This window comes from Camelina sativa, chromosome 14 (assembly GCF_000633955.1).
Source record: "Camelina sativa cultivar DH55 chromosome 14, Cs, whole genome shotgun sequence".
NCBI classification, from domain to species: Eukaryota; Viridiplantae; Streptophyta; class Magnoliopsida; order Brassicales; family Brassicaceae; genus Camelina; species Camelina sativa.
In genome coordinates, this window is record NC_025698.1 from 7,785,426 (window position 1) to 7,802,280 (window position 16,855).

General features: G+C 36.4%; 5 protein-coding genes and 1 pseudogene across 6 annotated transcripts in view; 5 read left to right on the forward strand and 1 right to left on the reverse strand.

Moving 5' to 3' along the window:
• Positions 1 to 1,723, forward strand: part of LOC104740326 (dihomomethionine N-hydroxylase-like) — a gene marked incomplete in the record, with an annotated part of 3,204 nt that extends 1,481 nt beyond the window's left edge. The window contains 3 exon segments of the mRNA XM_019235738.1: positions 115 to 395; positions 736 to 1,009; positions 1,215 to 1,723. Of these exon segments, the coding sequence (XP_019091283.1) occupies positions 115 to 395; positions 736 to 1,009; positions 1,215 to 1,585 (926 nt within the window).
• LOC104743340 (dihomomethionine N-hydroxylase-like) lies at positions 4,220 to 6,492 on the forward strand. Its single transcript, XM_010464438.2, has 3 exons — positions 4,220 to 5,242; positions 5,584 to 5,857; positions 6,072 to 6,492. The coding sequence occupies exons 1-3, from the start codon at positions 4,259 to 4,261 to the stop codon at positions 6,440 to 6,442; spliced, it is 1,629 nt and encodes a 542-aa protein (XP_010462740.2). The 5' UTR covers positions 4,220 to 4,258; the 3' UTR covers positions 6,443 to 6,492.
• LOC104740327 (metacaspase-8-like) lies at positions 8,787 to 10,566 on the reverse strand. Its single transcript, XM_010460881.2, has 2 exons — positions 10,090 to 10,566; positions 8,787 to 9,712 (listed from the first exon to the last, which is right to left on the reverse strand). The coding sequence occupies exons 1-2, from the start codon at positions 10,436 to 10,438 to the stop codon at positions 8,922 to 8,924; spliced, it is 1,140 nt and encodes a 379-aa protein (XP_010459183.1). The 5' UTR covers positions 10,439 to 10,566; the 3' UTR covers positions 8,787 to 8,921.
• On the forward strand, positions 11,473 to 12,705 carry LOC104740329 (annotated as a pseudogene).
• LOC104740330 (serine/threonine-protein kinase RHS3) lies at positions 12,953 to 15,012 on the forward strand. The gene is made up of 3 exons (XM_010460882.1): positions 12,953 to 13,048; positions 13,296 to 13,909; positions 13,998 to 15,012. The coding sequence occupies exons 1-3, from the start codon at positions 13,010 to 13,012 to the stop codon at positions 14,851 to 14,853; spliced, it is 1,509 nt and encodes a 502-aa protein (XP_010459184.1). The 5' UTR covers positions 12,953 to 13,009; the 3' UTR covers positions 14,854 to 15,012.
• On the forward strand, positions 15,167 to 16,807 carry LOC104740331 (putative rRNA methylase YtqB). 2 transcript variants are annotated; one of them, XM_010460883.2, is made up of 6 exons: positions 15,167 to 15,422; positions 15,507 to 15,588; positions 15,823 to 16,012; positions 16,103 to 16,176; positions 16,306 to 16,461; positions 16,599 to 16,807. In XM_010460883.2, exons 1-6 carry the CDS (start codon positions 15,221 to 15,223, stop codon positions 16,729 to 16,731), a joined length of 837 nt encoding a protein of 278 aa, XP_010459185.1. In that variant the 5' UTR covers positions 15,167 to 15,220; the 3' UTR covers positions 16,732 to 16,807. The 2 variants fall into 2 exon arrangements, with proteins under 2 accessions (XP_010459185.1, XP_010459187.1); XM_010460885.2 differs by having other exon boundaries at positions 15,168 to 15,422; positions 15,525 to 15,588.

Sequence of the window (16,855 nt, forward strand, 5' to 3'; positions counted from 1 at the left end):
TTTATGGTTACGCAACGACCATGAGGATGCTGTTTGGAAGGAGACATGTCACGCAAGAAAACGTTTTCTCGGATGATGGGAGACTTGGAAAAGCGGAAAAACACCATCTTGAGGTTATTTTCAACACTCTATACTGTTTGCCCGGTTTTAGTCCCGCGGATTATGTGGACAAATGGTTTAAAGGTTGGAATATTGATGGTCAAGAGGAGAGTGCGAGAGTGAATAGTAATCTTCTTCGTAGTTACAACAATCCCATAATCGAAGAGAGGATCGAGTTATGGAGGCAAAAAGGTGGTAAGCCTGCTGTTGAAGATTGGCTAGATACCTTCATTACGCTAAAAGATCAAAGCGGAAACTACTTGGTCACGCCTGACGAAATCAAGGGTCAATGCATTGTAAGTAAGAAAATAAATAAATCGTAATCATATCTATAGAAATTTGCACTAGTTAAATTAAATGATCATCTTAATTCTGACCAAATAGGAAAGGGAAGAAATGTTAAATACGTTATTGACTAAAGTAGCGAGATATAATGTTAAACTAGTAGTTTCAATCGTATTTTAATAAATAAACAAATATGTTAGGGAACTGAAAAAACGTTTTGTTTTAATAGTTGTTGTGAGAATCTTACAACGTTTTGTTTTAATAGTTGTTTTCAGAATCTTATAAGGTTTGGTATATGTCTTACTCACATCAATAAATATATGTATAAATCGTTTGTTGTTTGATATATAGGAATTCTGTATAGCAGCGATCGATAATCCGGCAAATAACATGGAGTGGACACTTGCGGAAATGTTAAACAACCAGGAGATTCTCAAAAAGGCTCTGAAAGAGTTAGACGAAGTAGTTGGGAAAGACAGGCTTGTGCAAGAATCAGACATACCAAACCTAAACTACTTAAAAGCTTGTTGCAGAGAAACATTCAGGATTCACCCAAGCGCTCATTATATCCCTACTCATGTTGCCCGTCAAGACACCACCCTCGGGGGTTATTTCATTCCCCAAGGTATAAAGAAATACATCTAACCATTTGTGTATATAGTTTTCATAGTTTTCACATTTTGATTTTCTTGTTTCTCATTTTATTTAAATTTTCAGTTTTAGCTTTTATAGGCTGGCAGACTAGTCGTCTTCTATTTGATATCGGATCCAACAGATTAAGCTACCAATATTTCGATATAATATTAAGAAATGATTTGATTATTGGACAGGTAGCCACGTTCATATATGTCGCCCTGGACTGGGCCGGAACCCTAAAATATGGAAAGAGCCATTGGTATACAAACCAGAGCGTCACCTCCAAGGAGACGGAATCACAAAAGAGGTTACTCTGGTGGAAACAGAGATGCGTTTTGTCTCGTTTAGCACTGGTCGACGTGGCTGCGTCGGTGTTAAAGTCGGGACGACCATGATGGTCATGATGTTGGCTAGGTTTCTTCAAGGGTTTAACTTGAAACTCCATCAAGATTTTGGAACGTTAAGCCTCGAGGAAGATGATGCATTATTGCTTATGGCTAAACCTCTTCGCTTATCCGTTGAGCCACGCTTGGCACCAAACCTTTACCCAAGATTCCACCCTTAAGAAAAAAAATGTAAGACAATGTTTTAAATTAAAAAAAGACAAATAAGAATCAAACAAGACCACCCCTTGTTTTTTTTTCTCCGTTGTATTCCTCAACGCTTTAGTCGTTTTCTATATATATTTTGTTGCTTGACGTACTGTTTGTCGTTTGATTCGTCTTTTTCTATTGTATATCCGTCACCTCATAATAAATACTAAACATAGTGTTTAACTGAAATGTTGTTTTAAGGATTATGGCACAATGCGAANAAAAAAAAAAAAAAAAAAAAAAAAAAAAAAAAAAAAAAAAAAAAAAAATCACTAAAAAGTACATCCTTACGTAGATAGAAATATAGTAATATTGGGGACATGACACCACTGTCATCGTTCCACCTTACCTGTATAAACGTGTCTACCTACCCAAGACATTAATATAGAATCTATTATCTGTCATAGATATTAAGTTTATTAAAAGTTGCAGAAAAAAAATACATAATACTGTATATTTTTGCTTACCAAATGATAGTTTGTTTACTTTTTGTAATATATCTTTTCATTTAACAATCTTTTAATTAGTGATTTGACTAAAAAAAATATTGAAAATGATTTCGGTTATGTTTCTACGGAAAAAAAATACTAGACTGTGGGTTAATTAATTTAGTTAGATAATTCACCGTCAACGATATTCTACCGTACATAAAATTGAAAAACGTTATGGTAAAAACGTGGTTGCCAACCCAGAGGCATCCCAAATTCAGGTTAGTGTCACGTGCAGGATTGACTATACATTTAGTGATATTCACAACAATTACCATTAATCCATCATCTCAGGTCTCGTTCTCACAACTAAAACAACAAACATCAACCATATCACGCACGTTACATATCATCATCACCCCTATTCAGATTGTATACTATAATGGGTCGAGTTCTATCAAGGCCCAGTAACCCAAATGCCCATTTAAATTAAACATCTTCCTCCAGGGCCATAAGTGGACTTACCGAGCTTTTACCAAGTCATCGGCGAGCTGAATGATGACGGAGATTCGCCGGCATTCACGTCGTTACTATTATCTCCAACGAAACCGAACCGCCTGAAGCGTTTAAGAAGAAAGACGCCAGAGAATAATAAGACTACGTGTCGTTTCTGTTAAACTCCGTAACGTTATGTTGTTTTCCCTCTCGCTAAACAACACTTTTTGGTCCGTGTTTTGTTTTCCTTGGCTTAGCTCATTGTTAAACTTTTTTTTTGGACAAAGAACTCATTGTTAAACTATACATAAAAATTGGGTGATCAGAGTATCTGACCTAAATAATGTCACATAATATCAATAGTTATTATCTAATTAGAGGTTAGCAGTTATGCACCATTATATGAATTCCATATGTGTGTAAATGTGTAATAATATTGAAAGAATCAATTAATCATCATGACTAAGTTTTTTTTTCATTAATCCTATAGAAAAACAGATTGTATATTACTTGAATCACAATTCATTGCTGGCTTAGTCAAACCCACCAACAAAAGAAAACATTTACATCAAATTTTTTTTTTTTTTTTTTTAAACTTAAAAATCTACCATCAAACCAAAATTCTCTGATGAACTTGTTGTGTGTTTAATTAGCATATAAATAGTTTATTAAGATAACGGTTATGACAATACAAACCTGGTCGTTGACTAAACCTATGTCTCCCTAGCTTATTAAACTTTTAAAGTTTTATTTTACTATTAACTCCTTAATATAGGCGTTTGGGTGAACATTTGCAACACTACTAATTATGACCCACATACATATCTTTCCATAACAAAAAACTATATTTTATTAGTTTAGTTGTAAAGTGTTGTTTTAACATTTCCATTTTAAGTTTTATTTTACTATTTAAATACTTAATATAGTCGTTTAGGTGAACATTTACAACACTACTAATTATGACCCACATACATATCTTTCGATAACAAGCACTATATTTTATTAGTTTAGTTGTAAAGTGTTGTTTTAACATTTCCATAATCCATACATAAGTGTTCAAGTTTACACTTTTGTTATATACATTAAATCTCGATTTACATAAATGTCGGTTCGAATGACACTAAATAGCATGTACGGATGTACCAAAATTTCTTCATTATTCACAAAATAAATAAATGTCGTTAACATTTAAATATATTTAAAAATAAGAGTCATTCTAATATTTGGTAAAATATGATTTCTAGTTTTATCCCTACTATTTAATGTATTGACGGATTGACCAATGAACAAATTTATATAATGTATAAGTAAATGGTGAAACATAAAATTTAATCCTGTTTTTGATATAAATAAAAAAACAATCTGAAACGACACAGGGAAATAAATTAGATCCTTAATTAATACACTTATGAGTTCATGTTTCTAATTAATAATTAAAAATATTATGGATAAAAATTGAAATTTATATAAGTTTACATTAAAAGTACAAAACGACCCCATTTTAGAAACAAATTATAAAGCTTTTAATTTTAATCCCTTCTTAAGATACAAAATATACAAACGTGATTATCTTAGTACCTACCCATATGCCCAAGCCCCACCTGAGCATCACATGCATGATATATACAATCTATAAATACTTAACACAACAACCAATTTCCCAATATCGCAAGTGTTCATTGCTAACGAGCACACAACTCACTACATACACACACAAACTTCATGATGATGATGATAAGGAGCCTTACCACATCATTACCATACCCTTTTCAAATCCTACTGGTCTTTATCCTCTCCATTGCATCAATCTCTCTACTGGGTCGAATTCTATCAAGCCGCACAAAAACCAAGGACCGATCTCGCCAGCTTCCTCCTGGGCCAAGAGGATGGCCTATCCTCGGAAATTTACCGGAGCTATACATGACTCTTCCTCGGTCCAAATATTTCCACCTTGCCATGAAAGAGCTAAAAACGGATATCGCATGTTTCAACTTCGCTGGAGTCCGCGCCGTCACCATAAACTCCCACGAGATAGCTAGGGAAGCTTTCAGAGAGCGAGACGCTGACTTGGCAGACAGGCCTAATCTTTTCACCATGGAGACCATCGGAGACAATTACAAGTCAATGGGAATCTCACCGTACGGTGAACAATTCATGAAGATGAAAAGAGTGATCACAACGGAATTAATGTCCGTTAAAACGTTGAACATGTTGGTAGCTGCAAGAACCATCGAAGCGGATAATCTCGTGGCTTACGTTCACTCGATGTATCAACGGTCCGAGATGGTCGACGTTCGAGAGCTCTCGAGGGTTTATGGCTACGCAACGACCATGAGAATGCTGTTTGGAAGAAGACATGTCACGCAAGAAAACATTTTTTCGGATGATGGGAGACTTGGAAAAGCGGAAAAACATCATCTTGAGGCTATTTACAACACTCTATACTGTTTGCCGGGTTTTAGTCCCGCGGATTATCTGGAAAAATGGTTTAAAGGTTGGAATATTGATGGTCAAGATGATAGGGTGACAGTGAATTGTAATATTGTTCGTAGTTACAACAATCCCATAATCGACGAAAGGATCGAGTTATGGAGGGCAAAAGGTGGTAAGCCTGCTGTTGAAGATTGGCTTGATATCTTTATTACGCTAAAAGATCAAAACGGAAACTACGTGGTCACGCCAAACGAAATGAAAGCTCAATGCGTTGTAAGTTAAAAAAAATAAAAATAAATAGTAACCGTATATAGAGAAAGATGATCATCTGAATTCTGACCAATAGTAAAGGAAAATATGTTAAACATTATTTGACTAAAGTTACCAGATATTAAACCAGTAGGTTAGATCATATTTTCACACATAATATTATTTATTTCTTTAACTTAAAATCATTCTTAAGGATAGAAATTCAATGTTGTATTAAATTTTTTTTTTTTTTTTTAATACAAGTTTTTTTGAGAATCTTATAAGATTTGATATATATACAGTTTATTACTCACATATATAATATATGTATAAGTTGTTTCCTGTTTTTGGTGTTTTTGTAATAGGAATTCTGTATAGCAGCGATCGATAATCCGGCAAATAACATGGAGTGGACACTTGCGGAAATGTTAAACAACCATGAGATTCTCAAAAAGGCTCTGAAAGAGTTAGACGAAGTAGTTGGAAAAGACAGGCTTGTGCAAGAATCAGACATACCAAACCTAACCTTCTTAAAAGCTTGTTGCAGGGAAACGTTCAGGATTCACCCAAGCACTCATTATGTCCCTACTCATGTTGCCCGTCAAGATACCACCCTCGGGGGTTATTTCATTCCCCAAGGTCTAAAGATATACATCTAACCATTTACGTATATATTTTCATAGTTTTTACATTTTGATTTTCTTGTTTCCTCATTTTATTTGAATTTTGCTTGTGGCGAATCCACAAAACGTATTTAAACTTGGATCCAATAAACATGTTATACATCACACATCCAACCGTTTAAGCTACTAATATCTCGATATATATTAAGAAGTGATTAATTATTGGACAGGTAGCCACGTTCACGTATGCCGCCCTGGACTAGGCCGGAACCCTAAAATATGGAAAGATCCATTGGTATACAAACCAGAGCGTCACCTCCAAGGAGACGGAATCACAAAAGAGGTTACTCTGGTGGAAAAGGAGATGCGTTTTGTCTCGTTTAGCACTGGTCGACGTGGCTGCATCGGTGTTAAAGTCGGGACGGTCATGATGGTTATGATGTTGGCTAGGTTTCTTCAAGGGTTTAACTGGAAACTCCATCAAGATTTTGGACCGTTAAGCCTAGAGGAAGATGATGCATTATTGCTTATGGCTAAACCTCTTCTATTGTCCGTTGAGCCACGCTTGGCACCAAACCTTTATCCAAAATTCCGTCCTTAAGAAGAAAAAAGTAAGATTGTGTGAAAATAAAATAAGATAACAAAGAAGAATCAAACAACACCCCTTGTTTTTTTTCTTTGTTATGTTGTCCAACGTTCAAGTCGTTTTCTATTTTATGTTACTATGCTTAGTCGTTTCTATGTTATGTTGCTTGACGTAATTTAATTTTATCCCAAAAAAAAAATGTTGTTTACTGTCGATCTTCGTTTGTTGTTATCTTTTTCTTGTTATATCCCGTCACTTCACAATAAATATGCAACAAACATTCCAAGTAGCATAGTTATAATTTAAGTACTAGGTTATCGATGGTCGATCTTAATTGGAATGTTGTTAGACCGCAGAGGCGGATCTAGCTAAACTTGACACCAGGTGCAAAAAACTATTAAGGTGGAACATAGAGGGTGTCGAACCCAAGACCTCATTTTCTAATCTGGTGCAGTCTTACCATTAGACCAGTTTAACTTTAAGAATTTGTATGTAAATTCTTAAATTTATAAATTTCATATGGTGCACATGCACCACCCTTGATCAAGGTGGATCCGCCCCTGGTACTTAGACCACCACGACGACTGAAACGACGTTTAAAATCTAGATCCGGGAAGGAGAAGGGCCGGTGGTGGACGACATTCGGGAAAGCCTCCTACCTTCTAAACCATGCCCATTGTACTTTCTTCTAAGCCAGCTTTTAACCTTCTTTTTGGTATCATCTCATTGAACTTATATAGACAATCTCGTTACACTCGTACATGATTACACGGGAAACAATTTCACCAGCTTCAATCTTGTTCAATTCATAGACTTGTGCAATCCCATCTCCAACTGAGACCACTCGACCGATCTCGTTCACTTGAAATTCGCGTATAGGTTCCATATTCGACTTTCAAATAAGGATTATATAGTACTATGAGAACATTTACATGGGTGGAGATCTCACCAAAAATATCTCATCAATAAAAAAGTATTACTTTTTATCATAATATTATTATGGAACTAATTTTTAAGCAATAAATAGAGATGCGCTACAAATATCTGGGAAGATTTTTGATTACTTTAATAGTGAAAACCTTGTTCAGGGGATGCTGACCTGAATCCTCAAACAAAACAAAAGGTCACTTAAAAGTAATTCCTTAAGTAGATAGTATAGTAATATTGGGGACATGACGACAACAAAACTCACTTAAAAGTAAATTCGTACGTAGGAATATAGTAATATGGGGGACATGACACCACCACTGTTATCGTTCCACATTACCAGTTTAAACGGGTCGACCTACCAAGAAGTTCATATAGAATCTATCATAGATATTACGTTTACAAGTCTAAAAAGTTTAAAGTTGCGGAAAAATATACATAATACTGTATATTTCTGCTTACCAAATTATAATTATTTTCGTATTATATTTTTCATTTAACCGTCTTTTAATTGACTAAAATATTTTAACAAATTAAAATGATTTTGGTTATGTTTTACAAAAAAAATTAAAAACTAGATTGTGGAATAATTTAGTTAGAATTCACCTTCTATGTTGTATAGACAGATGATACTGATAGAGCTGGCGAAGAATATTCAAAAACTTCAAAAGAATAGCTATAAGTTACAAAATGAATCGAATCAAAGCTAATGTTATAAAATTTTTCCCATGTAAAAAGAAGAGATGGAACTAAGATTATAACAGTCAGACTCAACTCCACCACCGTACGTAATGGGATGCGACACTTTGAAGGCCAGTTCATCTCTATGGTACATCAAATTATATAAAACAAAAAAACATGGTTACCAACCCAAAGACATTCTCACAACATGGACCATCAATCCATCATCTCAGCCTCGTTCCCACAACTATGACACCACAATACATGAACCATCATCACCCTATGACGATGTTCAAGGTTGTATACTATAATGGGTAGAGTTTTATCAAGGCCCAGTAACCCAAATTAAATGCCGATCTAAACATCTTCCTCCAGGGCCACAAGTGGATTTACCGAGTTTTTTACCAAGTCATCGACGAGTTGAATGAAGACGGAGATTCGCCGGCGTTCACCTCATCACTAGTATCTCCAACAAAAGACGCCAGAGAATAAGACTACGTGTCTGTTACATTCCACAACGTTATGTTGTTTTCCCTCTCGCTAAACAACACCGTTTGGTCCTCCTTGGCTTATTAGCTCATTGTTAACGATACATAAAAATTGGGTGATCTGACATAACAGTAGTTGTTGTTATTTAAATTAGAGGTAAGCACGTCACCGTTATATGAATTTCATATGCGGAATATTGAAATAATCGTCGTGACTAAGTTTTTCATTTTTATTTTTTCATTAATCCTGTTAACATATTGTACATTACTTGAGTCACAAGTCACCTAGGGCTTAGTCAAACCCACCAACAAAAAGAAAACATTTACTTCAAAAATCTTAAATTACAAAAGAAGAAACCATTAAACCAAAATTCTCTGATGAACTTGTTGTGTGTGTTTTAGCATATAAATGGTTTATTAACATAACGGTCATGACAATACAAACCTGGCCGTTGACTAAACCTATGTCTCTTGAGAATCTCCCTAGCTCTCATAACCAGTTTTTTGTTCGTGATCTTCTTGTCCTTTCTCGTCTCCGACAGTATCGTCTGAATCGCATCACTGAATGCTCCATAAGCTTTCCCGGTTCTTGTCACATAAACATCCTCTGATTTCTCATTTGTTTGGCATCCACTTAACAGAATCCCTTTGTCGGCAAATACTTTTGTTTTTAATATTGGGCGTTCAGAATCGACTGCTGCATTGACCTCGCAGTTTCCTATGTCACGTAAACTTCTGTCACGACTCATGCTTGAGTCTTCACCGAATAATTTAGCAAGTGTCTGTCTGATTCTCCCAGATTGGATATTAGTTTTCCCGGTTTGTTGCTTGAGAAGACTTACGTAGATATGGAAAGGTATATATCTTGTTTTAACATCAAAGGTTTCATCCGTCTCTAGTTCTAACTCTCCGGCAAAGCTTTCTTGGCCACCGCCACGGTCTGTCTGAGTCTGAGTCTGAGATTTTGAGATTCCACAAATAGCAAAAAAACTTGTCAGAATGCTAAGCAGGTTATTAACAATCCCAGGTTTTGGTGGATCCGCATGGTCTTCCTCGATCGGCTTCACATGGCTTTCCCCGATCTGCTCCTTAACTCCCTCGATGAGACCACCACTATGGCAAGAGTCCGAGATTATCGTCAGTTGACAACCTTTTTTGACGTTTGCCACCATACTTCTAAATTCATCGTCTACAAACACATTTATGCCAAAACAAAACAAAATGATCAGGAAACCCCATGAAGATTAATCCTAACACCAATATTGATGCACAAGCACAACCAGAGTTAACACCAAAAGATACCAAGACTTGTTATCTTTAAGTTCTCTGAATTTATTCAGATACGCTATTAAATCAAAACTGAAATTGCAAGACTTGAAAAAAAAAAAAAAAATGCAAGACTTGTTTCAAGAAACAGAGCCCTCTGTTTTCTTAATCGATTGCATACGGCTATGTTTTAACTACGAATTTTTTTATTGATGAATGGTTAAATAATCGAACAAAGAAACATGAAATATACGGAAAAAAAAGAAAAGATGAAGGTTACTTTTATGATAGGCGGCATACCCCTGATAAGATTCATATCGCAAGGAGTGATACACTCGTCAAACCCGGTAGAGTCGCCTGATTCTATATCAGGAGGCGGAAGTCTCGTGCCATGTCCACTGTAATGAAAGACCAGAAAGTCACCAGATTTCCCGAGATCGATGAGTTTTTCCAAATGGTGGCGGATGTTTTTGCCTGTGGGTTGGATGCAGGATTTGTCCGTGTCGATCAGTATTGTGATGTCCTTGTTGGAGAATCCGTAACGTTCGATTAAGCATTTTTGCATCCGACGGACGTCGTTGACACATCCACGCAACTCCACAGCTGTTCCTGGGTAGTTGATTCCTATCAATAGCGCTTTCTTCGCCATTGACGAAGTAACGAATTATGCCTTACAAGTCTTCTCTTTGTTTTTTTCTTTTTTTCTTTTTCTTATATGAATTGTATTGATACACTTTGATTTATTTATAAACGAAAGATTTTAGCATTTAAAACTACCACGAAAGTTCTGATGCAGACTTACATTCTTGACTGTTGTTATATTGCCTTTTTCTCTTCCAAGAACCTTTGTGGGGGTGCTGTTTGTTTAATGGCCTCTTTTACGTCTCATTCTTTATATTTTTTTCTTGGTCTTTTTTTTTTGTTGGCGGCTATTTCATTGGTCTTTCTAATATCAGATATTAATATAACTTGTTTTAGTCTTTATCTTTTTTCTTTTTCTTTTTCTTTCTTAAAACATGAATGGACTATGGTAATATGGTATACTTATTATTAAGAAGAAAAGAAACATGAGAGCCAGTAAGCTAATAATCATTTGCAAATAATACTCTACTAGTGGTCAATAAGGAATTATATGATTTATTTTAAAATTGAGTTTGCGTATCTAGTTGACAAATCAAAAACAAAAAAAAAAGTTGGCACTATCTTACTAATTAGTTTTCCCCATGTGGTTGTGTATTTAAAGTCAATAATTCAATTCCATGTTTAGGAAACTAAGTTTATGCTCATTTTAATATTGAGTCAATTTTTGGATTAGCTAGTTAGTTGTTAACTTAATTGTTAACTTGTGTATGGAATATAATGCATAAGTACAGTATTTGTCTAAGACTAACAATTTGAGAATGCCCTAAGTATTAGACAGACTGTGTTACAAGGACTTGTTAGAAAGACACTCTGATCTCGAGGCTGATATGTGAAGGAAGCTTGTCGAAATCACACACTAATTTCCTAGCTTATATACACTATTTTCTTTATGTTTTGCAGTTTTGCTTTACCACAAAACAAACTCAAAAAACTATCGGAATAATGTATAAGCCCAATAGTTAAGGCGGCCCAATAATACTTTCAGGCCTCTTTTAATTTATTGCTTTTGTTCGTACTAAAACGTGCATAGCTTCCTTTTCTTTTGTTTCTCACCAGTGGTGATGATATGATCAAAGGCGGTGGTTACGGTGGCGGTTACGGTGGCGGTATGGCCGGATACTGTGGAGGAAGCGGACCAACGGCCGCAGCAGCCGTCGCTGCATTACAGAAGCAAAAGGCGTTGTTACAGAGAGTAGAGACTGACATCACATCCGTCGTCTATAACTTCACTCAAATCGTCAATGTCTCGAGGGTTTGTGATTTGATTTCGATTTTTTTTTTTTACTTATTAGATCAGAATTCAATCGCTGGAGCATAGATTTCGATTGGAGATCTGCTTTACAAAAAAAAAAAACTTTAGATTTTTCGTTCTCAGTTCATTGAAGGTGAAGGAACGTTTTGGTTTATGTAGGTGAATGTTCCACCGGTGAAGAACTCTCAATAAGCACACGTGATGGAGACGCGAGCGTCAAGATTGGTGAAATTTGATGTCTTTTAACTTAGGAAGATGCAATTAGGTTTAAGGTTAAAAGGTAGTATTTGGGATTTGAAGCTCACAGGTGCAAAAATGTTAGAATCCAGAGCTTACATGTCACGAATGAGTCTCCAAAATCTAATCTTAGTTTTGGTTTCCAACTAAGTTTGTATAAAAATTGATGTCAACTTAGAAAGATGCAATTAGGGTTTAAGGTTTAATGCTGCAGTATTTGGGATCTAAAGCTCACAGATGCAAAAATGTTTGAATCCAGAGCTCACATTTCACTAATAGGTCTCCAAAATCTAATCTTAGTTTTTAGTTTTGGTTTTGGTAGCTTATTATGTATTGCCATCATTTGTTTATTAACTGAGTTCTTTTACTAATGATGATGGCAGGTTCAAGCAGCTGATTCTCTTTTAAACCTCGTATCGGAACTGAAGCAAACAGCAATTTTATCAGGATTTGCATCACTAAACGATCATGTAGAACAAAGTATTGAAGAGTTTGATCAAGAGGCAGAGAAGGCTAATCGATTGTTGGCTATAATAGCCGATGCTGCATCTGCCAGTCTTAAAGAGCTCGAGTCTCACTATTACTCTTCTGCTCAGAGATTGACTCTAGACATATAAAGGGGTTTCTGTATCTAATCCGGGAAAAATAGCAATTGTAAGATGATCTTCTAATTTCTCTCTAGCCAAATCTTTGTAGGCTTCTTTGTCTCTGAACAAAATGTGATATAAATGGGCATTTAACTTTGAACCTACAAGTGTTTTTTAATCCAAGAGACATTTTCTTCCCTGCACCATCTCCATAAGTTATGGACCATAACCCACTTCCTCAGCAATTCATAAAATACTTGTCTCCACTCGTTAATTTTCACTTCTTAATTCCCAATAATATAATGTACGACGTGCACACCTATCTTGGTAGGCACTAGGCAGATGAAGCGTTGTTATATTCGTGACAACAAGTAATGTCGAAATTTGATTGATAAAAAACATAGTCAACTCGACATTGATGCTTTAAGACAAGATTCTTGTTTTCTTTCTTCTTCTGTACGTGGAAAAGAGGACACTCTTGATCTAGTTTTACTCGCTGGCGATGTTATTGAAACCCGGGAATAAGCTTGTCTCGCCAGAGGTAAAATTTTAGTTAAACATCTATAATTCTCCTCTCTTTGGATAAAGAAAGTGTTTAGCATATACCTATTTAGATAAGGGTTAGGAATATATTGTACTTATCTAGTTATCTTGAACCGTGTATATATATATATATATATGTTTCGGAATTGTGACGGTGTGACCTAATAACACAATATATACAAAGTTTTTCCTATATTCATTCTACTTTACAGAACCCTATGAAATCGTCTTATGTTCGTCTGCAGAAGAGTCATCATCCTGACTCTGCCTCATGCTCATCAAACCATAAATCTCAACAACGACAACCACGTAAAGATAAGCAGAAGCAAATTGATCAAAACACAAAGAAGATTGAAGAAGATGTAACAACAACAGAGCCGAATCCATTCGTCAGCAATCACAACAGTAACATGATCTCGCGAAGCAACAGCATCGGAAGCACATCCACTGATAATTCCTCTAAGCCTCACACAGGAGGAGATATTAGGTGGGACGCAGTGAACTCCCTTAAATCGAGAGGAATAAAGCTGGGAATCAACGACTTTCGCGTTTTGAAGCGGCTAGGTTATGGAGATATAGGAAGTGTTTATCTTGTTGAACTCAAAGGAGCAAATCCTACGACGTATTTCGCGATGAAAGTAATGGATAAGGCTTCTCTTGTGAGCAGGAACAAGCTGTTGAGAGCGCAGACGGAGAGAGAGATCTTGTCTCAGCTTGATCATCCTTTCTTGCCGACTCTTTACGCTCACTTCGAGACTGATAAATTCTATTGCTTGGTCATGGAGTTTTGTAGCGGTGGCAATCTCTATTCCTTGAGACAGAAGCAACCTACCAAGTGTTTCACAGAAGATGCTGCAAGGTTAGTATACAAAACAGAGTATAGAAACAGAGAGAAAACATTAATTAACTAACATTTAAGAGTTTGGTTTTGTTGCTTATAATTACAGGTTCTTTGCATCAGAAGTGTTATTAGCATTAGAGTATCTACACATGCTCGGAATCGTATACCGAGATCTAAAGCCAGAGAACGTTCTTGTTCGTGACGACGGTCACATTATGCTCTCCGATTTCGACTTATCCCTCCGTTGTTCAGTCAACCCAACACTTGTCAAATCTTTCAACGGAGGAGGAACCACCGGAATCATTGACAACGATGCGGCGGTCCAAGGATGTTACCAACCATCCACATTCTTCCCAAGAATGCGCCAATCCTCGAAGAAAAACCGAAAATCCAAATCCGATTTCGATGGATCATTACCAGAACTCATGGCAGAGCCGACAGACGTGAAGTCAATGTCTTTTGTCGGAACTCACGAGTATTTAGCGCCGGAGATTATCAAAAACGAAGGCCACGGGAGCGCTGTAGATTGGTGGACGTTCGGTATCTTCATCTACGAGCTTCTCCACGGAGCGACACCTTTTAAAGGACAAGGAAACAAAGCTACGCTTTACAATGTAATAGGACAACCTCTGAGATTCCCTGAATATTCTCAGGTGAGTTCTACGGCGAAGGATTTGATCAAAGGTTTGTTGGTAAAAGAACCGCAAAACAGAATCGCGTATAAGCGAGGTGCAACAGAGATCAAACAACACCCGTTCTTTGAAGGAGTGAACTGGGCGTTGATCCGTGGAGAAACACCGCCGCATATGCCGGAGCCGGTGGATTTCTCGTGCTATATGAAGAAAGAGAAGGAGTCTTTGCCAGAGTTTACGGACGTGGCCGCTGAAGTTAAGAAGAGCAAGATGTGTAATGAAGCTAAGAGCGGTAGTGATCCTGATTACATTGTTTTTGAGTATTTCTAATCACGTTTAATACTTCTGAATCTTTTTCTTTCCGCTTTTAGAATTCTATGGTTTGTGTACCCTATTTTTTTCTATTCCAAATGTCATTTTTTTTTTTTTTTTAATCGATTTTTGTATCTTTTCTTTTTGGATAGTTCAGATTTGGATATAGGAACCTGATCAAATACATCACAACAAAATAGAATTTGCTTGCTTCATTTGTAGTGCGGAACGACGTCGCGTTTCATTTTCGTTTTTTTTTTAGAATATAATTTTTGGGCCAGAGATAAAGCCCACTATTTAATTTTCTTAGGAAAATATAATATACTTTTTTTTAGTGCAAGTGAAAAAAATTTGGTAGCAGAGCGATCGAAGCTTTTGTTGTCTAATGGCGGCTGGGTTCTTTAAAGCAGAGATGTCAATGTTATCCTCTACGTTGGCGCGCTCATACTCGATTCCCTTCCGCAAAACACTAATGTCCTTCGATTTTCAAATTGCAATGCGACGAAACCCTTTTATCAGAATTCGATGTTCTCGTGTAGCTGCTTTCAGCTCGTCTCCTTCGCATTCACCAAACTTTCCAATTCCAGGTAAAATATTTGATACCCGAAACTGATTTCAGAAATCGAGCAGCTACATAGCTTTACGGATCGTGATTAGCGCGTAAAGTTCAGTCTTTTGTTCGTCTTCAGGGCTAGAGGATGTTTTTGTTGGTTATCTCTTTGGGAAGAAGAAGGCAACAGAAGTAGCTCATATGTGAGTACTTTTAAGCTCAGAAACCTTGAACTAATCCTGTCTTCACATTTAAAGCTTTCGTATTTTTGATGTCAGTTAGTAGCTCTAACCTTGGAGCTTTAGCAATTCCATTAGAAAAGCTGTCTCTGGATTAAAGAATGAATCTTTGGATCTTAGTGTTAAGGATAATGTTGAATGCTTGAAAGCTGCATTAAATAATTTCTTATAATATAACTGGTGATTGTTACCTTTCAGTGTGTGGGAGAAGGTAATAAAAAAGGGGGATATGGTCATTGATGCTACATGCGGAAACGGGAATGATACTTTAGCAATGTTGAAGATGGTTATGGATGATTCTGGTGGTTATGTTTATGCAATGGACATTCAAAAAGATGCCATTGAGAGCACTTCCTCTTTGCTGGATCAAACCCTTGGTTCAAAAGAGGTTAGATGATTACCGAAGCTTGTTTCAATTGCGGGGTGTATGGTTCTTACTAATATCGAGCCTTGTTCCATTTCTGCTGAAGTAATGTAGAAGGACTGCGTCAAACTCTTTAACATCTGTCATAGTAAAATGGAAGAGATTGTCCCTCAAAACTCCCGTGTGAGGTCCAATGTAAATTTGGTGACCTGATAGAACATTTTTTTGATGAATCCCCCCATCAACAATTTCCTCGCTTTATGGGTTTGGTTGGTACGCTGCTTGACAGGTCGAATTTTTTTGCTGATGATCTTTAGGATGGTTGCATTCAATCTCGGGTATCTTCCAGGTGGCAACAAGTCAATAATCACGGTCTCAGATACAACATTATTGGCATTGAAGGCTTCTGAGAGAATCTTAATGCGTGGTGGCCTCATCAGCTTGGTTGTTTACATTGGCCATCCTGGTGGAAGGTAAACAACTAATAAGTAACTCTGCGGGCACAAGATTTCTCTGATGATCTAATGAGACGAAATTTGTAGTTTTGTAACATAGTTTGATGATGATCCATTCTTCTTGTTATGAATTTGTTTGTCACTTTGTTGTTCAGGGAAGAGTTAGAAGTGGTAGAAGCTTTTGGGTCGAGTTTACCCGTCAGTGATTGGGTCTGCTGCAAATTTCAAATGCTGAACCGACCGTTAGCTCCGGTTCTTGTTTTCATGTTCAAAAGAGAACTAAAATGATTATTCAGATCCACAGAAGCTTTGTATGATAATGATATGTTTTTTTATTCTTAAATTTGAGTGATCATTTTGTTGATATGTCAATCTATTTTACCTTCGTTTTTGCCATCTTCAAAATCTGTTT